The following is a 26,545-nucleotide window of genomic DNA, read 5'->3' on the forward strand; positions in this document are numbered from 1 at the left end:
AATGCTTCTCTCTCCTCCATACCCACTTCATGTGTGTGCGCACTAACCCCTCAAATCCCACCCTCAAATCTTTCTTGTCGGTTATTGGCTGGAACACTATTTGTTATGTTTCTGGGTGCGGGTTGTAGAGTTTATTTATTTAATTTATTTATTTGATATGGACATAACAACAGCATTGGACAAACCATATACATTGTTTTTTTAGTGTTATAGCAAAACTGCTAATTTGCATGCAACACTAGTCCATAGGAAGCTACACATTTCACAAAACACAGTGCAAAACAGTACTCAGGACCAGGGCTTAATTTGAGCCGGAACACGCCGGAACATGTTCCGTCACCTCCGACACTGGATCCGGAACCTTTTTTATTGGATCCGGCACCTCCTGTGTCACTAAAATTAATTGCCTATAGATGAAAAAATAATAATTACTGTTTGTGTAGTGTTCAATGTTTGTGACGCATGACTTGCGCGCTTGTTGTACGAGTTGAGATTGCTGTTAGCCTCGATCGTTTCACTCAGGGGAAAAATGTCAAAAAGACAGGAAAGTTTGCTTAACTTTTTCAATACGCTGGACAGTCAGATCCCAAACAATCAAAAATCGTTTCCGCTGATCAAAAAGGAGACCACGGTGGACACAGTAGCCTATATCGATATCTCGTTATTTCGACATAATAAGGGGACATCCTAATCTGCATTAAGCCACATTAAGCATTAATGTTATTATAGCCTAATGGTTTTCTATGGGAGGAAAATGCTTACCCGTTCATATTATGCGCTCATCTGATTTTTTGTACATAGCCTATTTGTTAGGATTTTAGTATCATAATGATTAGGCTAATAAATGCACGCACAATTATCCGTTAACTTTTTTTTTAACAAATGCCTTTCAACTTGTGTGTGCAAACTTCAGAGTTAAATTAATGTGCAGAAATGTGTACAAATAGAGAGTAGGCAATGTAGGCCTACTATACTGTTGTAGCCATTAAAATTCATATTTGTTAAAATATTATAGGCCTAATGTTATTTATTTTTTTTCATTTATGTTGATTTATGAAAAGTGAACAGCACGACCGAGATAGGATGCGCAATGTGAGACATGGAGCGGGTCAGACATGATTTTGACCGTTGAAGTTGTTATAGAAAGCCTTTCTTTAAAGTGAATTTCGTTTTGTATAAATTGTATCTTAATTTTAATCAATTTTTCATCAACCAATTGCCTGTATTTAATGAATAGGCCGACGAAACAAATATAACGGAGGCGCCCGCGCGCTCACTTGCATTGCACGTAAACTAGAGCACATCCTAACTTAACGAAACTCAGTGTATGCCTCACACAGACATGACAAATACATCAAATACACAAAGCTTGAAATGTCTTTAAACGAAATAATTCAAAACGAAAAAAGAAAAAGGCTACTCTCTGATTATGTAATCCATTATTAGGCTTATTTATGTGCATTTCTCTCTATAAGCGCGTTCACACGGAGATGGCGATCGTCAACTTCATCTTTGCAGCCGAGTCGACACTTTTAGAGAAAACACTTGTTTATTAATAAAAATCAATACACGTGTCACCGGATTTACAGATGCACGCACACATATTATTTCGAAATAACGAGATATTGTGTTGAAATAACATTATTATTAATAATAGCCTACATCTTTTAGAATAGGCCTATTTGATTGAATGCGGAATGTTGCGCTTGTTCAATTTAATAAAATTAAAACTTTAATTGTGATCATTAACATAACTGAATATTAAATATTTAGTGACCAAGTTTTGCGCAGCTCCCCGTCAATGATCTAGCAGCACCCACTCAGCACATGTCCCTGCAGAGAAGCTACGTAGGCAGTGTCATTTTTTTTTTTTTTTTTTTTTTTGTTCCGTTTCCTCCAACCCCCGTTTTGAGTCGCCGGATCCACCCCCTCTCTGCGCTCCGGGACCTCCCACTTTACAAATAAAGCACTGCTCAGGACAATATTTAAGAAGGTAAACAATACACATCATCAATATACATTTCATACAGCATTAGCATGTGTGCAGCTTTGACTTGACTTCAGCCATTGTTTCAGACCTCTGTTAAAGCTGATTAAATCTGCAATTTTAAGGATTCCTTCTCCTGTGGCTCGGCATACGTATGATCCTGCATTATGAAGTACCGTGCAGTGCAGCCTTTCAGATTTACCGGGACAGTGACCAGCGCCTCTCACGGATCTCCTTGTCCGCTTCAGCTGGTTTCAGTCACGTGACGCTGGCTATGAAGGAAAACGTGTTGTGGAAACGCGCTGTGGTTGGCTAGTGCTTTTTGTCCCTCTATGCTATTATAGTTTTTCAAGTTGGCGGAACGACATGGAAGCCTCTGTGGACTTACCCGTCCCATGTAAATAAAGATAAGAAATCCTTCGCTTACGAGGATAAGTCAGATCATTGGCAGAGGTAATTTTGCACCAATGAGGACATATTTATGAATAAAGACATTGATTTTAGCTAATAAAATACTTAAAAAACTACACAGTATACCTTTAACCAGGAAAATTAAGTGTAAATTTACTTTTGATATACAGTATTTAAAAACTGTGCAGACTTTGCCTCCTCATTTTAAACACCACCACACACAACTAGTATTTATGTATTAAAAGCAACATATCTACACTGCAGAAAATGGCTGTTGGAAAAATAAAACAAATACAAAATCTACCAACCAGTGAAAGAAATTTAGTCAAATTTCATACGGAAAGATACATACTGAAGATAAAATCTCAAGGAAGTCTTAAAGAATTCTTAAAGTTATTAAGTGAAGCTTTATCAACAGCATTTGTGGCATGCGGAAAGTGTTTTTGATTCGTCCCGATTACATCAAGTCTCACCAGTTTCTCGCCAACACCAAATCTATTTTACATGCAACATAAAAGTAGTCTGTGTAACTCTGTGTAAGTTTTCTGTCATAAGTTTCTTTGGAGCTTTCAGATGACACATTACAACAGCATATGTTCCAGAAAAACTGTTATTTTAATACGAGTAAACATTTTCTGTGGTAATCAACAGCATGCCACAGATGTTTTGTTGGTGTGTTAACCAACGTTAATTATTCCCTGGTTTCCTGGTTACCCAGTTTGGATGATGTTCCTGGTTTGAATTATCTTTATTTTTCTTTTGAATAAACCTTTTTCTGTTTCTGGATCCTGCTCTTCTTGTGTCAGAGTTTCACCCAGCATCACAGAAGACCTGACCACCAGCTTGAGGACACTGGACACTTCTTGGACATTGCATATCTCACTGCCTTCCTGAATGTCACTCTCATTGACATTGATTGTTATGGACTAAATAGCCAATTCCAGACTACACTTTTCCATATTGTTGTAGGATTAGTTGCATGCAATTATGCATCATTTGTATACATATTATAGTAACTACCTGTAATATGTAGTACAAAGACACTGTAAAATATTTCATAATTTTAATTAAACATTGTATATCAGCAAGGAAAGAGAGCGCACTTGAATGACACTGTATTGTTTATGGATGGTTTTGTGGAGCTGAAGCCCAACATCAGACTCTCAGGTTAATGGCACTGTCCTCATCCTGAGGCAGTATTTTGATGGGGAGTCTGACCTCCTGATCTGCATCTCAGCAGAGCATCTATACTGCATCTGATCACTGCAATCCCCTGTGAGGTTCAACAGGGATGGTCAAAAGAAAGAGAGGTGCTATTGTTCATCTACTGGCCGACCCATGCCGCGTCCTACAGGATGGTCGCTTCACCCTTTGACATCTCTCGGTCCACAGCTTTATAGATATGGTAAATGGACTGCATTTATATAGCGCTTTCACAGACCCAATGGCCACCAAAGCGCTTTACACATTGCCTCACATTCACCCATTCATACACCGACGGCGGTGTCAGCCGTGCAAGGCGCCATCCAGCTCATCGGGAGCAGCTGGGGTTAGGTGTCTTGCTCATGGACACCTCGACCTCGTTTGTAGACAACCTACATGAACCACTGAGCCACTGTCGCCTCACATATCATAGATATCTGTCCTCGGCTTCCTAAGAAAAGTTGTTCGGCTTCCTCGAGGTGAAGGACTAGAGGAGCTGTATGGTGTGTAGGAGGAGGTGTAGGATTTGCCAGGCTGAGAGGCTCTCCTGTTTTCAGTGTGGCAGTCGGAGCCATTAGGGGCTTTCTCACCGGAGGAACCTTTTCATAGTTCCTACAACTACTGGCGGAAGTTCCCGTTTGTTGGCGTGTTTGCACCGAAGGAACTAGGAACTCATTTTGGAGAAAATAATTTACTCCTACTTCAGAGTCGGTCTAAACCAGCGCTATCCGTGACGTTAGTGTTCTCTGATTGGCCGAACGCACGCGAAACACCAGCACCCGCCATTTCTAAAAAAGCTGTGTAAACACACAGATTATAACCTATGTATTTACTCCAGAAACTAACTGAACATGTAAAACAGTGATAGATGAGCCTCTTAACCTTTACACTGAGGAGAAAATCCAACGCAACTTTGAGGAGACCAAGAGAAACATGATTACCCAGATAGCAAACTGACATTGAATCAATGTGGAAACGACGTTTCTCGTGACATTGAAACAACATCGTTTTGCTCATCGAATTAACGTTGAATCAACGTCAGACACGCCATTCAACCGCATTTCAATGTTGAATCGATGTTTTATTTTCGGTGTAATAACGTTCTGAAGTTGATTCAACGTTGAAATTTGATTGATGATTGATACTAACCTTTACAACTAAAAATCAACGTTGAATCGACATCGGTCTGCTATCTGGGTATGTATTTCTGCTCAGCTAGCGAGAACATCAACCACACGGCACACGCTAATACCTTTTCATATACTGTCTATGTTTAACAGTTATATCTAATAACGTATTAGACAGGATTGTTAGACAGATTGTAAACTAATGAACACAGTGAATGTGAGCGCTGTGAGCTCAGGCTCTGGCTTTCTCAGCGCCGTCACAATAAAAGTCACAACAACAAGCGCGGCTTACGTCACCAGCAAAATATTCCTGAGGGAACCATTAGTTCTCGGGGAACAATCCTGGTGGCCAGTTCCTAAAACTACCCGGTGTGAAAGCCCCTATACTGACAGCTGCCATATTCGTATAAAGCTTTAACTAGCACTCACTCAACACGTACTTCACGTATTTCTCTTATTACAAACTTCTGTACTCCATACAGCTTACATCATCACGTATTACACATTACACTAGAGTACATGCATCCCCCTTTTTTATGTTTTTTTTTTTAAATTCAACTATTAACTCAACATTCTATAATGCACTCACCAACATAAGCATTATTACTCAACTATGTCAATAAACATTTATTCTGATTTTACTCAGTTACTATTCTAGAGCATTGTATAGTCTCTAAATCTCGAGGGAATCTGAACCTCTCTTCCTGATCTTGTGGTGATGACGATTGGCTTGCTCTGACTCTTCTTGACATGTTTGCTTTACCACAACAGATAAGTCTGGATTCATTTCTCTCTCCAGTGTTGCACTTGTGTCTGACTCAGTGTTTAAGTCATCTTGATCACTTGTTAATGGAAATTCTTGTTCTTTTGTCTTTAACAGATGCTTTCTGTTTCTTCTGTTGAGTTTTCCATCTGGTGTGCAAAGAATGTGTGATCTTGGTGAATCATGTTTCTTCAGAACTGCTGCAGGGTTTCAGATTTGTCCTGCCTGTACTCTCTCTCTGTCTTCTGGCGATATTTCCGACAACTGACAGGTGTTTTAGTCATAGTAACATATCTGTTTTGACCTTTCTGTTTGGGTTTTTCTTCAATTGTTCCATTTCCTTTTCAACTCAATTTTGTTAGAAGTTGCCAGTTTGGTTTTCAACCTTGTTCCCATTAGAAGTTTTTCCGGTGACATTCCAATGCCATCTAGTGGAGTATTGTTGTCACAACCACCAGCTGAAGTGCCCTTGATATCCACCAGAAGGCACTTCCCTCTTGTTCATTGTCATTCTGACATGGACTACATTTCCCAGAACTCATACTCATCATCTCTGATTGCGGTCACTGTGTATCATTAACCGTGTTAACTCTGCCTATTTAAGCCCAGTTTATTCAGGCATTCATCATTAAAGGTAGTGGTGGGCAGATCAAGGCTTTGTGGAACACTGAAAGAGTTGAATTAACTACCATTATTCATTTTAATTATACTAATTAAAATGTCTACAAATGTATAAAACTGATCAGAGATCAGATAAATACCCACAGACACTTGTTCATTGGTTCTCAGTGACTCCTCATGATTCATGGGTTGACCGAGATCATCGACCCCAGCGGTGAACCGTTGACATTTCGAAGTGTTTAGAAACAGTTAAGACGTAATGAAGCCTCGTTTACTGAAATCTCGTGACTCTGGCAGTTTACACGCTCCGAACCATTGATTTGGAACAAAAGATTCATAAAGGTTTCAAAGTTTCATGAAGCAGGGTTTTGAAATCACTAGTTAAAGGAGACATCGGATAACATTTTCTCTTTTTTTTAAGCTTTTTTGTGCATTTAGGTTTCTGTCATGTCTTCCAGTTCAAAAAAGCTGAAAAGAAAAGTTTGTTATGGTCTGTCTGAGTCTGAAACGGTGTCATCCAGCGAGCCGTTTCAATTTACAGCTCGTTTCTACATAGATAGCTATATAGCTTTGAATAAGGCCATGTGGCAATACAGAAAAACAAACGAACATGCAGTCTCTTTCAGTTTTTCCAAATGAGCGGAAACCAACGAGGAAATAAAGAGAAAATTATATAAAGAGGTAGAGAGAAACGGAAGAGGGGGAGCGAAGAAAGTCAAAACATGTTAAGTGGGACAAACTAGTGAAGTCCAGTCCCTGTCATCTAGAGCACCGGGTGCGATCGCAAAGTGACGGAAGAATACACCGCCTGCTTTACGCAGTCACACACACACACACACACACACTCACTAATCACTTGATGGATATTTTTGTTTTTTTCCCCCTCTTTCTTTTTTGTTGAAATTTTATAAACTGAGTTTGAAGAAAAAAGGAACTTCATTTGTGTTGAGACGTATTATGAATCAAGGACTCTTTTTGGTGAAATCAAATGAAAGTATAAACTAAACTTAAGCAGCAATATCAATGGTGCTGTTTGTTTTGTCATTTGAGAAAAAAAAGAATACAAATGCTGTTTGTAAAGTGAACATTGTGAAACAGTTTTTTTGTGTCCTTAAATATCGTGTGTTTTTTTTACCCGAAAACCTTTGATTTGTGGTTGAACTTAGGTTCATATTCTTTGTGTTATTGTGGGCATTGGACTGCATTCATTTTGTGTATCGGTGGTTTATGAACTATTTACCCGTAAACTGAAATTGATTTTATATATAGTATATATATATATTTTTTTTTTTACTTTACAAGTTTTGACTTGACTTGTCTGGCGCGCAAACAATTTAATTAAATTTATCTTTTTTCTTCAGATTTAATTTGGGGCATCCACAGTTACAACCATTTCCATGCCATGTATGGAGTCTTCTTATATTGGCTGTAGACCAGTGTTTCCCAACCCCTTATTTTGCCACAGCAGTTTTGAAGAGTAAAAAATCCCACGGCACACCACTATATAAAAATATAACAGTTTCACAAACACGCATTGCTTCAATTGGCATATAAATCTAGATATTAGGTACTCGCATTTAATGTAAAAGCTGAAGTCAGGAACACAATACGTATGATGTTGTTGGTGACGATAAAACAACAAATTCACAAATTGCTGTCGGGCGAAAACCTCATATTTAATCAAACACTGTCATTGAAGTTGGTATTGTGGCTTTATATAGCTATGGTCAGACATTTGCACGTGTCATTATAATATTAACATTTTATGAAAATCAAGCTCTGAAGCTTCTGAAGGTTTTCTTTATGACGTCAAGACATCCTTTTATGCAGAAGACTTTTTAAATGTATTCAGTGTTTTCCTTATTTAAAATAAGGTATTTTTACCAAATATCCTGTGTTGGAATTGATTGGTTAATAAAGTGATGTGATAAAATGTCAACCCTGTTGTCTGTTCTGTATTTTGCTTACAGTTCTGTTATGTTTGTACACTTACACAACAATAAAACAGACACTCAGATCAGAGCTCAAGTTGAATACGTCTTTACTGTACAATTGCAATTATAGCACTCTCCACTAGAGCGCGCCAATACAGAGTAACTTTTTGATGACTGTCTCAATACACAACCATTCTCCAGCCTTGACGTACTCACTTCAAAGTGCATTGCATTACTTTGAACACAAAGAACACTGGTATACAGAAAAGTATCTTTCTTTTCTTCTACAAGACAACAAAACAGCTTATTGAGCTGTCAACAATTATGACTATTTTTTTCATATAACCTCAAATGCTTTATGTTCATGGCATCTACATCGTGTATAAAACAAGGCCAGCCTATTAGGCGGTCTACGAACACACTCAGGATAACGTCTCGCCTGAGACTCTACATGTTGGGGAAGAGATAGTGAGCTCATAGAGTCAGGGGATACTCGTCCGAGGACTGTGAGGTTTCCGCACTCTCTGTGGTGTTTTGAGAAGAGTTAACCTGTGTTGCAGGTCCAAAAGCTGATCAATGTTTCTGTGACGAGCAGGACGAGGGCCATGAGAGAGCGGCCCTCGTGCTCGTCCTGCTTGTCACAGTTTCTACGCCAAACCCTGTTAGTTCCCACTCGTACAGTGTAAGTGAGAGATCCAGTCTTAGATAATATTGTGCCGGTTTGCTACTTTGTGTGATTATCTATAATCTCTAGCAAGCACATTTTGACCAACTTGCAGGGTCCTGAGTGCAGATAGTTTCAGATTTTTTTTCGGATTCAGGTTTAATAATAATACTTTGTTACATATAGAGCTTTTCTAGATACTCAAAGCGCTTTACAATGCAATGCAATGATACGTTTTATTTTTAAGTAAACTATTTCTTTAGGCACGATTTTAAAAATGAGGTATATTTTGTCTAAACACTACACACAATTCACACACAGTAGAAGTAGAAGTAGCAGACGTAGAAGAACACCTCAGATCTTTTGCAAAACTAAACATTTCTTTCAAAACTTCACTATAATTTTTACACCGTATGGCATGATCACACTTGTGGCTTCACTTTAATTGTAGTTATATGTTGTTATAACTTCTCTTGCTTTTTGTTCATGGTATTCACATAATATTTCTATCTATTTAAAAAAGTATATTCTTAATATTTTTTATTTCAGTTTTTTTATGTTTGAGTTTATATATCTCCATATTAATAACAGTCTGAGTAAATCTGAGTCTTGAACTGTAAATCTCAAGTGTCATCTTTCTAAATACATGTTGGTTATGTGTCTCTTCAGTGGTTTGCATACCTAAAGTGGTTTGCAGAGCTTCACACACTGGATGCGAAAGACTACGTCTTGAAAATAAGAAAATATTTCAGAATCCTGGAATGCATTACAATTGGCCCAAAGCTTTGTTAATGTAACTACATAAAGACTTTGTCATAGTCTACAATATTGTACATTTTAATATTAGAAACAGTGCTAATGGTATACATTGGATGCCAAATATATTAAATTCTTTTAATCTTAATTTATGATTCTGGATAATCTGGATTTTTTTTCTAAATACAGATCACGTTTCTGAAAACAAACTATTAGACAACTAAACAAAATAACACTTAATTTACTTGAGGTTCTGACAAAATGTTCTATTTAATATAAATTAGTCTATTTATAAATGTCTAAAATGTTATAAAGCACAGGGAGCGTGCCTTGTAGCATGGAGACATTTGTGAGAGACGATTTAGATTTACTACGCACAGAACCATGGCTAATCGCACAGAAACCTAATTTGCCGCCTAAAAACTACACAAACTTAGTCCCGGTCATGTTGGAAGTTACCGAGCTGGGGACTATTTTCAGGTGCTTCGTCATATCATTACGCCTGCACCCATGGTACGGCCGCACAGTTCCTTGATTCTTACGGCTTGATTCTAAGCCATATAGGCTTGGAAAATTGCAACTTTTCATTTTCCGTCGATCTTAGTACACGGTTTAACTACATAAGAGTCAAGTTTTAAATAGGGAAAATATTGAAACTCGTTGGTCATTTTGAAAGAAATGCTACTGGACCCATCAGAATCAATGATCTATGCTAAGCTATGCTAAAACTGGTACCGTCAGACCCGGAGTTCGGCTGAATGGATTCGAAAACGGTAAAACTCAACTGTTTAACTCTGGGGGAGTTGTAAAATTAGCCTATTTCCAAAAAAAGTGGAGTATCCCTTTAAGAGACATCTACCCTACGGTATGCGGGCATATCTCCCAGAGATGGATCTCTTCTGTCGTGTTCACTCTTCCCAGGAGCGATGCACGTTCTTCAAAGCCATGAGAGACGGGGTTTTTTTTTTTTTGACAACTCAGAAGGCGTGATTCTCAATTTTTCATGATTTCATTCACCGTGGCCCTGTCCAAAGACCGTGAAACCCCCCTATTTTAGATCCAAAGTGGCGAATTTTGCCGAAAGGTGACAAGTTTGCATCCCTGAATAACGTTATTAGAATGTTTGATCAAAGTTCTCTGGTCTTTATCAAGGTTCTCAAAACGTTAGCTCAAAAACATTATTTAAACATCATTCATGGAGCGTTTCCTCTGAAAGGTTTTGGTTGGACGTTTGTATAACATTTTTTAAATGTCAGCTACATGTTTGAGAACATTCAAAAGTAACATTTCTTGCTAAACGATGAAATGGAAAGTTCTCTTAATGTTCGCATAACCAAGAAAAAAAAGAAAAAAAAATGGATGTTTTGAACCTTCAGAGAAAATTTATAAATAAAGTATTCATAACTTAATGGGAATATTACCAAAACGTTCTTAGCACATATTTTTGTTAGCTGGTGGATATATTTATATTTATATTTATGCATTTGGCAGACGTTTTTATCCAAAGCGACTTACATTGCATTCAAGGTACACATTTTACATTTTGTCAGTTCTTGCTTTCCCTGGGAACTGAACCCATGACCTTGGCGTTGAACGCCACTGAACCCATGACCTCTACTGTTTGAGCTACAGGAAAGCTGTATAATGACAAAATCTGTCCAACCAATCAGCTTGTGGTAAACGTAAGGTTTGGTACACTGCATTATGATTTTTACATTTAAATTGCAAATATTTCATCACATAGCAGATGTTTTTCCAGTGGCTGAATTTTATGAAGGGCTCTTAAAGGTATAGCGGAGGATCTTTCCTAATTTTAGAAAAGACCCGCCCTCTCCGATTTTTTTAAAAAATGCACATGCGCAACTCTCTATTTGCTCCCGAGAGGAAACGCCTAGCAGTGATTTTTTTATGGATTTCTCCAAATAGCATGACAAACTTTACCTGTCTAGTAGAATCTTCGCGACTGCGGCATCAGTGGGAAGCCCAACCTGTGCTTTGAGCGCACGCCAGCGTGTGAACAGCCTTACGTAAACATATCACCAGAATGATTGACACTTAGGTAGACCAATAGTATAGGCTACCCACCCGGAAAAAGAAAATTCTCCGCTATACCTTTAAGTGTGACATATTTTTTCTTATCTGCTTCCTTTGACGTCACAGCTGTGTGTTGCCAATGGCAGCAGTTATCATACATTATTACTGTCAGAGATCGGAGAGAGGACCCAAATGCAAGAGGTGCAGGTTAACAGAGTTTATTCGTCTCAAAAGAACTGCCGTCCACAGGAAAAATCAGGAATGGTTCTCCGTCCTGGATAGAGGTCTCACACTTGCAGTAGACAGGTGATGACGAGCGAACTGCCCAAGACGATGCCCACAGCACCACGGAAAGCGACCGGATGGACAGCAGGCCGGCAGCAGGGTACTGGACAGCAATCAGGTGAGACGGATACGACAAGACAGACTCGACCAGTATAATGACTCGCACAGATCAGGGTAGCTGAGTAGAGAAACAACTCTACGGGCATGAAGCAGTAAGCAATAAAATGGCAAAGAAGTGTCAAAATGGGTAGACACTAAATAGTAAGGGAGATCAGAACAAAGGTGGAACAGGAGCAACACATCAATTAATCCACTTCTCCCAAAATACATTAAAATAAAGGGCTGGTGAAGTGTGAGAAGAATAGTCATTGTTTTTGTTACACAATGTGTATCTAAACACGTCATCAATTTATAATTGAAAGGATTGTTATTGCCACTTCCATAGACATCAGTGTGTATTTTACAAACTATAAATGTTGTTTTGCTAGTACTTATGTGTATTTAAATGTCTGAAACCTAAAATAAAGCACTGAATAGTTGTAATGACACAGCGCTAATTGTCTGCCTCTGCGCCAGCGCAGATTTGAATATAGGGGTTGATGATCACACAATCTGAACATTAAGCACACCAGTGTGAACGATCGGTCGTGTGAACAAGGGTTAACTAGAAATCACACGTGGTGATGATGTTTCTTGCGTCCGTTTCACCAGAGGGCAGATATTTTAACCGACAGCTGAGGCATTTAAGTGGCACCGAAATCTGTGTTTTGATCCAGTCCGGTTACACACTGGTTACTTAGGTACCGGTTCCATATCGGTGCCTGGTTTCGGTACCTAACCCTAGTAGTTTGTTGAGGGTTGATTTGTTATGAAAGACAACACGCCTGCGCACATATATATTCAAATGCGCATACCTATGGACTGAACACGTGATGCGCATGTGAATGACGTCGGTGTTTGCACAGAGATAACTGATAATCGTTTGCACCTTAGAACCTATTTCCGGGAGTGCGTTCTCGAGCCACCAGGCACTGTTTAGTGCGAATGGGCAGCCGGAGCGCATTAAGGGTTTTCTGTTAGGACGGTTGTATTAGCGGCCTCCAAGTTAATAACTAATGATCTTCACAATGGAAGTGATTTAAACTTTAACTCGGCAATAACTTTATCCTAGAGCTGCTGTAAAGTGAAATCAATCAACAATTTCCTATTATCACTGTAAAGCTGCTTTGTAACAATTCATATTGTTAAAAGCGTTATATAAATCAAGATGACTGACAGGTGCGATTTCAATCAGTGAATGCGCTGTAAAGGTGGAAAGGGTGCAGGAACGAAGCAGGAGAGTGAGAGAGAGAGAAAGAGAGAAAGAGAGAGAAGACTGTCATGATTTAGATGCGCAAAAGATAAAAGATGCGCGAGTCCCGCCGCGGCCGACTCTCGCATCTTTTCCTCCGTGAGGCTGCTAGGAGGACTTCGCGGGCTCTGGTTTCAACGTGATCTTCGGCCGGGGTCCCCGGGGGGGAGGCGGCCTGTGACGGCTATTAGAGCTTGATCTAAAGCGCCCGCCCTGTCGTCGCTGCGAAGAAGTCGAGCTTCGTGCACAGGGCCTGATTAAGAGTTCAGAGGCCCCTGGGCACAATGACTTGTAGGACCCCCCCCCCCTTAACTTAATATACAAATGAAATAAACAGTGCTTTATTTTTTCAGCTACAGTATGTGTATTTAACAGCATTGAAGAAAGTCATTAAATTATATGAAATATGAAAATAAAACACAACATAGACTTCACTGTATAAATTGTACATTGATTCTTATTAAAGCTACTATTAAAGTTCTCAGTCAAGAGTGAGGGATTTGCTCTTTGTATTTTGTTGTTTTATTAACAGGGAAATTTTTAATTGTCATCATTTAGCCTACTCTCTCAAGCCGTTTCAAACCCAAATAAGTCTCCCTCTTCTGTTGAAAATAAAAGTTATTTGGAAGAATGTGGGTAACCAAACAGTTGATGTACCCCAGTGACTTCTATAATAGTTTTTTCCTACTATGGTCAATGGGGACCAGCAACCGCCCGGTTAGCCACACTCCTCAAAATATCTTCTTTTGTGTTCAGCACAAGAAAGAAATGAATACATGTATGGAACAACATTAGAGTGAGTGAGTAAATAATGACATAATTTTTATTTTTGGGTAACTATCCCTTTAAGGACAAGCGGATGCATGTTTACTATTAGGGCTACTGTCACTTTAAGATCTGCCCGCGACGAGTCTAATATACACGCATTTGACAAGCAGATTTGTTTCTTATTTTTTTCTACTGTTATTTCACTTTAGACATAACCTACTTTGTTTATGTAAACCTTGTGTGTATTTGACAGTATTAGAGCAATAAGACTCGAAAGATAACTTAGTCCAGTAACAGGCGCTGTTATTAAACAGGCTTTTACTGCATGTGCGCGTCGGGGTGTAACGTTATTGCGCTCAGAAAAGCGGCCGTTAGAATAGCACATCAGCAGCGAATTACATGTTTAACCGGCAAGGCTTTAAAGCACATGCAAATAATTAATTTTTATAAACTACAGTGTCCCGTGACTCCCGTTCCTCTGCATTTCATGTGAATATACGTGGCGCTGTACAGTATGTTGAGACGGAGGCGCCAGAACTGCAAACTGATAGAATGCACGCTCCTACGATATTTCTTCAAAAGCAGATCGTGGAGACATTTTAATCATAATATTTGACATAATATTTGACGGTGCCCAGGGCCCCTTAGATGTCCTGGGCCCCTGGGCAATTGCCCAGTTGCCCTAATGGTTAATCCGGCCCTGTTCGTGCAGGAGGCTGAGTTTGAGAGCGGCCTGCAGTTGAGCTCGAGAGTTGTGGCAGAAAAATGTTTATGGCCTGCAAGGTTTTCTGCACCTCCAAAAAGCGATCCACAATCCCGCTTACCGCTGGGCCGAAGAGACCGGCGGAGGAGAGCAGGGCGTTGAGGAACACAGCTCGCTCCGATTCGCTCATGTCAGCTAGCGTTAGCCAGAGGTTTTTCTCCGTGACAGTGAGCGAGGCCATGCAACTCCCAATGGCCTGGGCTGCGGACTTACTGGCGCAAAGGGAAAGGTCCGTTGCGCTGCGCAGGTCCGTGACGACAGTCTGGTCCGGGCCCTTCTCGTTCATTTGGCGGAGGAGATCGGCCTGGAGAATCTGTAAGACTGCCATCGAGTGCAGGGCGGAAGCGGCCTGTCCAGCGGCGGAGAAAGCGCGGAGCTGACGAGAGCTGACGTAGTCCTGCAGGCCTTGGACGGGAGGGCAGACTTTGAGCGGATGTCGGGCAAAGGTGCGCTGCGACCGCTTCCTCTACTGGGGGGATTTGGTTGTATCCCTTCTCGGCGGCTCCGTCTACTTGAGAGAGAGTCGCGGAAACAGGAGAGCGGAGTCTCGTAGAGAATGGAGCGTTCCACGATTTAGAGAGCTCAGTGTGGAGCTCCGACAAGAAGAGTGCTGACCAAGAAGCAGGCGCTTGGCGGCGGCTAGGCAGAAAACACCCATCGAGCCTGTTGGGCGCGGGCGCCTTCGGCGGCAACAACTCGAGGCCAAGTTGGTCGACGGCCATGGTGAGGAGGTGAAGAAGTTCCGCGTCCACGTCCGGCAGCTGCGGGGAAGGCGAGGCTCGAGGGAAGGGTTCCGGCGAGCGTTCGCGGGTCACATCGGGCTCCTGAAGTCTCTGGGAGCGGTGCTTCTTCTTACGCGGCCCGCAGGAGACAGGCGGAGTGACAGCTTCGGCGTCGAACACGGCAAGTCGAGCCCGCAGGGCCAACATTGACATCTCGTCGCAGTAGGCGCAGCCTCCCGAAGACAGAGCGAGGGCTGCGCGGTCTCGTCCCAGGCAGAGAGCGCAGATCACATGGTGGTCTCCGTCGCTGAGTGGGGCTCTGCAAGAGCTGCAGGAAAAACGAGGCATTTTGCAACAAACACCTTGTGCTCTTTTAGACACGTGCGTTGCAGCGGCGAACGCACGGAGAGGATAATAACAGAAAATCAAAGATATCAAAGGATATTGTCGCCGGATAGCGTAGCAGGCACGGATGGCTGAAGGTGGCGAAGCCGGCCGGCTTCCTCAGACGCTGTCCTAAGCTTGCTGGTCGCTTGTTTCGACGGCGGCTTCTCTCAGAGTCCAGCGATGCGTAGAGCTTCGCTGAAGAGATGAAAATCAGGGGTGCAGCCCCTGAGCCCTTCCTTTTATATGCTAAGCCACCCCCATTCTGGCGGGCTACGACGCGTGAGGGCGCGATGTCACGCAAGGCTCAGTGGTTGGCTGCAGCAGTTGCCGCACGGCAGCCAATGAGCGCGCTAGACAGCCTGCTCTAGGTCTGCCTGCTACTGCACTGCGTTGACAACAAAAATTAAGGAGAATTTTCTGGCTTCATATCTCGAGAAAAGATGAATTTACCCGTAACGTAATGCTATTACGCAGTACGAGAGAACCTCTCGTAAGAGAACTTGGAAAGATAATAATGCGTATTTTATACGTGTGTATTTTAATATATCACCTACAGCAGGGATAGGCAACTCCGGTCCTGGAGGGCCACTGTCCTGCAGAGTTTAGCTCCAACCTAATTAAACACCTGAACTAGGCAATCAATGTTTTCAGGATTACTAGATAGATACAGGCAGGTGAGTTGTTATCAGGGCTGAAGCTAAACTCTGCAGGACAGTGGTCCTCCAGGAACGGAGTTGCCTATCCCTGACCTACAGTATAGCAAAACCAGCTCATTATAATAAAAAACATATTATAGTTTATATGGTTGAGGACAGCAGGTTCAAGCAACATTTTGTACATTTCCTTCCTGGAAAATTGCCTCACAGATTCACAGATCCAAAATATGATGCAGCAAATAGCCTTAGCTGAGTATGTTCGCTAATGACTGGGCGTGGAATAAAGTCTGTATGCACAACAGGGATGTTTTCCCCACAAAAGACAAGCAAACATGACTCACTCCAGGGGAAACATTTATCGAGGGCTGAAATACTTGATGCAGATTTCATCATTTCACTGTTCGTGATTACGCAACATCCAAGAATACACAAATGCAGACTCACCGCTTTCACCAGTTTCCACACAGAACATCACACACTGAACTGAAGCTTTACAGAGTCTCTCGTTACATTATTCAGTGCACAAGAGTCAGATTCTGGTTATAGTGAGATAAGCTAATTCACCACAGATGAACGGACATGGATGTAGAATATGGGGCCATGAAAAACACATCAGCATTTTCAGTTTTTTTGGCAAAAATCACACGAGCTGACAGCGATATTATCACTGGTACACTGTAAACAAAGGGAAATCAGGTTCTCTCTCTCATGGTTGAAGCCATACAGAAAGCAGCCTGGTCACTGCCATGCTATCAAAATAAGAGTAGCCTAATTATGTATAATTATATTTACTTAGGTAGTTTTAAATCCCCTGGCCTAGAGTAAGATTCCAGCATGTTACATTTATCACAGTATTTTTTGTAAGGTAAATCATAGTACATTAAAAGGGATCTCCTTCAAATGTTTTAAAAAGCTTTCAGAATCCTTGTTTCTTTATCTTTCGATTTTGAAGAGTGACTATAAATCTGTTCTTTATTTGTTCTGCTCTTTTCTATTCAGTCATCTAGGTGTAATAATGAACCATGGTTTTACTACAAAAAAAGGTTATGGTTGTTAAACCATGGTAACCACAAATTAACCGTGGTTTTCAAGTATCCTGTTTTTGGTTTGCAACAGGTAAGTGTCTGGTTTAGTTCAAAACTGTGCTATTTTGAATGAAAACTGGTTTATTTGACAACTCATTCATTGAACAAGGAGTGAAGGAGGTAAAGGGGTGTAAGTTTCGTTTTTGCTAAACAGAAACCTAGAGAGGCTTTATCAGTCTCATTGTGATCGCATCACTCTGCACTCTGCATCAGGACCACTGAAGGTAAGAGATGACCGCATGTAGAAGTACAACGTTTTTTAAATGTTATTATATCATATTATATCATATAATACTATAATGTAATAGACTATAATATAACTCAACAACATAACATAAATAATATGTATTTTTCTTTAAAAAGTAAAAAGAGGGATCATAAATGTTTTTTATTTAGCACAAATATAAAAAAGCTATTTTACATAACAGATTTGTATATATAGTCCACAATTGTTCTTATTTTGTCTTCTGGAAAACATTTCTTTACAAACCATCTTTAAAATGTATTTAATACCAGTTGTCGAGGTTCAAGCACATTAAGACCTTTAATTGCATGCATACAAATGTGATGTATTATTTATCATGATTACATAATTTAGCATGATTAAAATGACAATTTACAGCAATTTCAGATAGGCTAATTTATAGAAATATAAAAATATGGGCTAACGATTTTTCTTTTTTTATATATAATTTCAATATATGATTTGAACATTGAATGTGTGTATGCAAGTGGTGCAGAGCCAAAGGGGAGCTCTGTGGATCTAAGGGGTGGAGCGAAGGGTGTTGTTGGACCTTCTAGCTTCACTGATTAGGTCCAGAGAGAGAGAGCGAGAGAGAGAGAGCGTAATTGCTCTTCTGCAGCTGAGAGGAAGAATTCTTGATTTCTCACATTCAAGAAACACAGAATGTAGATCTGGTCCAATCAATGACCACACAGCCTTGTAAAACTCGGAGGTCAGGCCGTCCAGTCCTGGAGACTGTGTTTAGCAGCCTCACTCAGCTCTTCAAGTGAAAGTGGCTTTTCTAATTGTGTCTTCTCATTTTCATTTAGTCTTGGATTTCCAGTAAGAAAAAAGTCTGTTGCTTCAGAATCACAAGGTTCAGCACTATACAGTTCTTCATAAAAAGACAAAACTTGTGAAGTAATTTCTCTCTTATCTGTTGTCTCTCTTCCATCAGACAAGTTAAGATGATTAATTTACTTCTTTTCTCAAACCTTTTTCTCCAAAGAAAAAAAGAATGACGTTGAAGAGTCCATGTTGTTAAGCTGAGTAAATCTTTTTTGTACTATTGTTCCTTCATCTCTTTCTTCATGCAAGTTTTTCAGGAGAAAATTATATTGTTCAAGCAAATCCACACTTGTTCCACTGCTTTCATAGCCTGACTTCGTCATACTCATATTCTAGGCAGAATGTGAGTCTGATACTGCTCCATAGGCCTTTGATTATTAGGCGTGTCTTAACCGAACCAGGAAAAAAAAAACTCTGAACTCAATTGGATAGACCTACAACCAATCAAAGAAACGCATAGTTGTCAACAGAGCTCAACTGCACGCACGCTGGAAGAAGTAGTAAATTAATGAGTGTAAACGATCTTTGCCGTTGTTATAAAAAGAATTTAAGAATTTGCGGAGTACTTACAAGCACGAATAGCATTTTTGAGAGAAATACAAAAGGTGTATGTATGTACGAACCTTTCGGAGTTCTCCGTTTAGGATTAGATCTCGACAATAAAGCAAATAAATCTTCTTGCATTTGTCGGCCCGGTCTCAACTTTATAGCACGGTTGCAACGCGACTTGACTGATTTTAAAAAATGGAAAGACGACGAAAGAGACCCGGCTGAAGAAGCGTGTTCATCTGAGGCTTCAGAGAAGAGATCGTGAGCGCATCCCTTCCATTGGTTTTCATTGCGTCCCATCTTCTTAGCGACCATCGGAGCCAGCTGATAAATTAAACTTTTGCCGAATCCCGTAGGAAGGACGGCAAACACATCTTTCCGATCGACAAATGCCTTGATTGCGGTTCTCTGTTCGTCTTTTAAAATGAATGCGCTGTCGATTTATTTTATAACAGACGCGATAGCGGAATCTAAACATCTCAGTTCTCCAGCTGCAGTCGTCTCTCTGGAAAACCAATTCAACACAACCGCTCTTTGATGATGTAACCGCAGATCATCTGTCCATCATCGATTAAAGCCCGCCCTGGCAATTTGATTGGCTCTGCCTTTTGGGAGCCGAGCATAATTACTCCTCAACGGATCGAGTCCAGACCGAACTTCCCGAACAAAAAATGTTGTGGGCGGGGTTCGGGCTGCACCCAGGCTACTGCTTTCACATATGCAGCTATCCAATCTCATCATTTCTTGTTCCAGCTGTTCGATTTTCATCTGAATTTATTTTGTATTATTTTTAACATACTGTTGGCAAAAAGACTGAATCTGGATTTTCCCAATGTCCCACCACTGACTTAGGGATTTAAACTCTGTCTTTCTCTCTCTCTCTCTCTCCAAGCTCTCCAAAAGAAAGCGAATAAATGTACAAACGTACGATCTCGCAACAAAACGTTATTAAAACGCCAATAAGATTTAAAGGTAGTACTCGATGTTGTAACTGTAACAGAGACATAGAAATGGTCAGAAATTGGTGTAGGAAATCAAAAATTGTTCCTCTTCGACATTTCTGAACATATATTCTGTCTAATCTAGCGCCCGATATTTTATTGGAATTCACTTTCAACCATGTGTACTGCCTACTTTTGGGGAAAGATTCTCTCCACACATCTACAAGAGAATAAAAAGTTATTACTCTCTTAAGAGCAAGACCCAAGTTCTTCTTTTTTCTTCACAGTTCCCATATCATTTAACATGTCTTTTTCCAGTAATTCAATGTCTCTTTGTAAACTTTTCACTGTTGTTTTCATCAATGCAGTAGTATGTGAAGTATATTTTTGGCAAAAATTATTATATTAGCTTTACCTACATCCCACCATTGACCAAGATTTTCAAAAGTGTCTTTCTTAAGTTTCCACTTATCCCAGACTTTTTACAGAAACTAATATCCTGTAATAATTTGACATTAAAATGGTAACCATCAAAAGTAATCATATGGTGATATGAAAAACCATTAGGCATGATGGATACATTCATTACCGTATTATTCAAAATTTTCCCCAAGTAAAATCTATCTAACCGAGCACCACAAACTTGATTATTATGCCTTTAACCATGTATATTTTCTAACTCGTATGTTCCTACTTCTCCACAAGTCTATTAAGTCAAACTCATTTATAATTTTTAACAATTGAATGGCTGACTAATTATGTGGCTCCTCTCCATTCTTTTCAACTATAAAATTGGTTGTGCAATTCCAATAACCCCCAATTACCATGCACACAGTATCATCAATTTTCTGAATAACTGTTCTCAATTCCATTAAAAAAAAACACACACACGCTCATGTCCATTATTAGGAGAATATACATTAAATAAAACAAATATTGTTCCTTCAGACTCTACTTTAGTTAAAAGTGCTCTTCCTTTTACAATTTCCTCTACTGATAGAATATTTACATTCAGTTTTTTGGAAAAAAGAATAGCTACCCCAGCATTTGTATTTGTTCCATGGCTAAGAGCATCTTTCCCTTCCCACCACATACCCCAATGAGTCTCATTAGCATTACTTGTATGTGTTTCTTGCAAAAAGACTATATCAACTTCTTTAACAAACTCTGAAATCATGGCTAATTTATTCCGATCTCTACCCCCATTTATATTTAAGGAACCAAGTTTTAAAAGTTCCACTGAAAGATGAAAATAGAGATTTTTAAAAAAAAACAGATACAGATACACTTTTTTCTTTCCGTAATTTAGCTAGAATCTTCTTCAGCCGAAACCTCTTCTTCTTACATAGGGCTTCATAGCTAACAACTTTCTGCATTGACGCCACTGACCATCTGAATGTGTCTATATACAGTACAGGGGGAAAATCCTTCACCTCAACAGTTTTTCCAAACGTCAAGTCCAAAAAAATCATTAATCTCCTGGACGAATATGTTTCATCTATATTCTGCAACCCAAACTCAGAAACATCCGACAACTCAATGTATCATCCTCCCTCAATTCATAATCCTCACCTTTTTCAACATCATTTAAGCTCTCAGTATTTTCAATCCTAATCACTTAGCAAGCGGCACTTTCACTTACTTTCTCTACCACTAGCCGCGTTTCCATTACAGATTTGCGCAAAACTTTTGCGATTTTTTTTCCTTCTAAATATCGATACAAAACTATTGCGAAATGACGGCGTTTCCATTAACTGATGTTATGCGACTAAAACGTAATTTTTTCCTCTTGCGATAAGTCATTTAAAAAATCATGGCAACGGACTTTGGTAGATTTATATATCACAGCCACCGCACGAGACATTATTATTATTAACGGAAGGAGACGTGTGTGTTATCCAAGCATTATACCATGGTCTGGGTGAATACTCGATTCTGATTGGCTGCAGGGTGTCCGTTAAAAAGTGATAGAGGACACCTAAATAAACTGTCAGGCGTAACCAATAAAATAGTTTTTTGTAACTTGTAACTTTAGATTTCGATTGTAAAACTAATTAAAATATAAACTAATGTTTTAAAAATGTGTTATTTGGCAAGTGACCATGGTATAAGCGGGTTAATGCCCTTCGAGGTGTCCATTGTCAGGTTTTAATGGACGACGGCGAGGTGTGAACCGGCCGACGCGCAGCGGAGGACGGTTGCCTCCGCCGAAGTCCATTAACCCTTACTTAATGGCAAAGAAAGACCCTTATACTGTGAGCGGCACACATGAGGAGTTTCTCCCTCATTTCTGCTCCGATGTCTTGATTGTGGCATTTCTTTGAGGTTTATAATCTTTGAGGTAATTCTTTTGTCTTTTATGAATTTAATTGGACGTATTCTGTCCAAACACACCGCGTCAGCTAAGTCAGGTGACTGTAAATGAGCAAAAACTGTTTCCATTGCAGTTTTGCGAAATATATCTTTTTCGAATTGCCTGAAAAACCACCTCATGCGAGCGTAAAAACTTTTTTGCGATAAATGGGTGTTTTTGCGAAATTTACGTTTTTCCATTAAACTTATTTTCAATTCGCAATTTCAATTTGCGTGATTTGAAGGGTTATGGAACCGCGGCTACTGTGTCTGTACTGTGTTCCAAGATCTCATGCTCCTGTGCCACATTCACCATTTTTTCTCCTTTATTCAGATTTTTGTCTACACTTACACGTGATTCATCATTCTGAGCGATTCTCTCTTCCTCAGGCCGAGGCTGCATTGTTGTATTATTTACCTTAGCGGCAGTTACGCCGCTAGGCCCAGCGGCCTCCTCATTAGCCTGAGCTTTATGTGGGCATGTCAACTTTTTGTGCCCAAGTTCTCCACACTCAAAACACTTCAAGCTATCTGTATTGACATAAAGCATATACGATTCTCCTTCATGTACAACTCTGAAAAACACATCTAATTCCGGTACATTCAGAAACGTTTTAATAGCACTAGCAAATTTACCATACTGAACTAATGCACACTCAATATCCTCATTTCCAATAAACGGGGGGACATTCTATACTTTTGTCGTTGGTGTAACAAGCGGTGAAACAGTAACAAAATCGCCACCTAGCATAATCCCGTTGGTTATCGGGCGGTTCAGCTTCTCCTCTTTAACAAGGAGCCATTCAAATAGGATTTTGTGGTTAAAACGCGAGACGCACTTCAGTGCAGGCATAGAGAGGCGTTTTTTAAAAGTTAGTTGAACTTTATGGAAAAGTATGGAAAAAAGTATGGAAGCGAGATAAGAGCGCAACAATCGATCAAGTCTAGGGTGATGTTTACATTAAAAACTATGGAAAAGTAGTGCAATGGAATTAAAAATGTGTTAATTGCCCCTTTCCACACAATTAAAGTTGCATTCATTGCTAGTAACATTAGGCTTCCATCGCGTTTTCTTTTCAAATTATCACTGGACAGTAGAAAAGTGAAAATGTTAGCATTATACTTAAAATAAAATAACATAAAAATGGTTCCAATGTTAATGAGAGTGTTATAAAATTGTATAAATATAATTATCTATCTATCTATCTATCTATCTATCTATCTATCTATCTATCTATCTATCTATCTATCTATCTACCTATCTGTCTGTCTGTCTGTCTGTCTGTCTGTCTGACTATCTGTCTGTCTGTCTGTCTGACTATCTGTCTGTCTGTCTGTCTGTCTGTCTGACTGTCTGTCTGTCTGTCTGACTATCTGTCTGTCTATCTGTCTGTCTGTCTGTCTGTCTGTCTGACTATCTGTCTGTCTGTCTGTCTGTCTGTCTGACTGACTATCTGTCTGTCTATCTGTCTGTCTGTCTGTCTGACTATCTGTCTGTCTGTCTGTCTGTCTGTCTGTCTGACTATCTGTCTATCTGTCTGTCTGTCTGTCTGACTGACTATCTGTCTGTCTGACTGTCTGTCTGTCTGACTATCTGTCTGTCTGTCTGTCTGTCTGACTATCTGTCTATCTGTCTGTCTGTCTGTCTGTCTGACTATCTGTCTGTCTGTCTGTCTGTCTGTCTGTCTGACTATCTGTCTATCTGTCTGTCTGTCTGTCTGTCTGTCTGTCTGTCTCAAAGTCAAGACGCAGCGTGCAGCGCCAGTGGGTGTTTCCTCCCATTTGAGATGTACACAACCATTAAGATCTAAAAACTAAGTTTTAACGAACCAAGAGCCAAAGAAAATATTAAAAACACTCAACCCTTCACATTCATCTGTGACACTTTAACCTTCTTGAATGTTTGCAGATTTTGTACTAATGTGTGAACTCGTTCAGTTGTTTAAATTCTATTATTTTCTCTTGTGGATTGTATGGAAAAATCAGTTATGCTGTTTAGCTTATTCAGGACAGTACAAAATAAAGAACACAATTCAATTTTTATGATCCCTCTTATTATTATAATTTTTTAAATGATTAACTTTAGCAGATAAATGTAATCTTATGAGCAGAACTGTGCTTTATCTGGAGACCACAGGAGACCCAAGAAAGCAAACTTATATTTGTATGAAAATAGATTACATTTACAGTATTATTAGAACAATTACCATGGAATATCTGTTAAAAAAATGCTTCTTTTAAGAATTTGTAAGTAAATTGTTTCAAAACAGTTTAAATTTTTAACCACACAGGAGAATGTAAAGAAGGACAATGAGTTCAGCATCGAGGGAAAAGAAAAGAAAGAAGTATGTGGTTTTATTCACTGTTGTTTTTTGCTACTAATTTGAGAGTTGAGCGTTATCAGATAAAGCATGTTTAGTTCACCCATGAAAATTAGCCCTTGATTTACTCACTTTCAAGTCAGGTAACATGACATTCTTCCTTCAGACGAATACAATCAGAGTTATAATGAAAAATGTCCTGGCTCTTCCAAGCTTTATAATGGCAGTGAATGGCTTTATATTTTTTGAAGTCCATCAAAGTGCATCCATCCATGATAAAAGTGCTCCACATGGCTCTGGCGGGTTAATAAAGGCCTTCTGAAGTGAAGTGATGCGTTCATGTAAGAAAAATATCCATATTTAAAACTTTAATATTTAAAACTAAAATAACTAGCTTCCGGCAGATGGCCGTACGCAAGTCGACTTACGGCAAAAGAGTAAAACTTGATGATGTATGACGTAGATGTAGTGGTAGCGTAAGCTTTGATGCCTCTCGTGGTTCAAACAAACAGGGCTGGACAACAAACTCAAGCTCCTCCCACATTTCTCTTCAAAAATTCTTCTAATTCGTGACTGGTGTTTTGTTTTGCTCTATCCTCTGCGCTTCCGCGTTCGTCATTACGTTGTGCATAAAGGTCAAGGTTTACTCTTTCGCCATAAATCGATGTGTACGGCCGTTTGCCGGAATCTAGTTATTTTAGTCAATAAAGTTTTAAATATGGATATTTTTCTTACACGAACGCATCACTTTACTTCAGAAGGCCTTTAATAACCCGCCAGATCCGTTTCGAGCACTTTGGATGGATGCACTTTTATGGATTTCAAAAAAATATAGAGCCATTCACTGCCATTATAAAGCTTGGAAGAGCCAGGACATTTTTTTTATATAACTCCGATTGTATTCGTATGAAAGAAGAATGTCATATACACCTAGGATGACTTGAGGGTGAGTAAATATTTCGGATGAGATGTAAAACCGAGGTCCTGACTCTCTGTGGTCATTAAAAATCCCATGCCATTTTTCGTAAAGAGTAGGGGTGTAACCCCGGTGCCCTGGCCACATTCCTACCAATCATGGCCTCCTAATAATCTCCATCCATTGAATTGGCTCTATCACTCTCTCTCCTCTCCACTTAAAGCTGGTGTGTGTGAGCGCACTGGCGCCGTTGTACTGTGGCTGCCGTCGCATCATCCAAGTGGATGCTCACACTGGTGGTGTTGAGGAGAGACCCCCTGATATGATTGTAAAGTGCTTTGGGTGTACAGTAGTGCATATGAAAGCGCTATATAAATGCCACATTCTGTTAATTCTAAATCATGGGCTAATTTTCAGTTTTAGGTGAACTATCACTTTAAGCTAATTTTGTACTAAGTCTATTACACAATTAACCTTGAATTTATGTGTTTTGTGCAGTTTGTGATAAACTTTACATTGTTCAATGCAGAAATAAATTTGGTGCGACGTCTCCACCATTCATTGATTACTTGAAAGAAATTTTGAGAAGGTACCCAGATGGAGGACAAATATTGAAGGTAGGCAAAAAAAGCTTTACATATTGCATGAATACTGTATCTTAAATATGTCATCGTATCTGTGTTTAATATTAACCCTGTAACGCACCAGGAGCTGATCCAGAATGCAGATGATGCAGGAGCTTCACGTGTGGTGTTTATTCATGATGAGAGGCATTATGAGACTCAGAGCCTGTGGACTGAAGAGCTCGGGAAGTATCAAGGTATTTGTGTTGCAAACTGATTTAAATCACACTAGACTTTTTTCATTTATTTTAGAG

The 26,545-nt window shown here is 39.7% G+C and overlaps 2 protein-coding genes across 2 annotated transcripts in view; one reads left to right on the forward strand and one right to left on the reverse strand.

Annotated features, from left to right (window-relative positions):
* Window positions 1-17,126, reverse strand: part of LOC307001315 (uncharacterized protein) — a 67,969-nt gene extending 50,843 nt beyond the window's left edge. Inside the window, exon 1 of the mRNA XM_079617633.1 lies at window positions 17,107-17,126. The gene's annotated coding sequence lies outside the window, so the exon portion shown is untranslated. The remainder of the gene's footprint in view (window positions 1-17,106) is intronic.
* Window positions 17,127-24,741: 7,615 nt separating this feature from the next.
* The window catches only part of LOC307001927 (sacsin-like), a gene marked incomplete at its 5' end in the record, with an annotated part of 39,202 nt that continues 37,398 nt past the window's right edge, over window positions 24,742-26,545 (forward strand). The window contains 3 exons of the mRNA XM_079619007.1: window positions 24,742-24,776; window positions 26,198-26,285; window positions 26,377-26,488. Of these exons, the coding sequence (XP_079475133.1) occupies window positions 24,742-24,776; window positions 26,198-26,285; window positions 26,377-26,488 (235 nt within the window). The remainder of the gene's footprint in view (window positions 24,777-26,197; window positions 26,286-26,376; window positions 26,489-26,545) is intronic.

This window comes from Phoxinus phoxinus (genome assembly GCF_949152265.1).
Source record: "Phoxinus phoxinus genome assembly, chromosome: 7".
Lineage (NCBI taxonomy): Eukaryota > Metazoa > Chordata > Actinopteri > Cypriniformes > Leuciscidae > Phoxinus > Phoxinus phoxinus.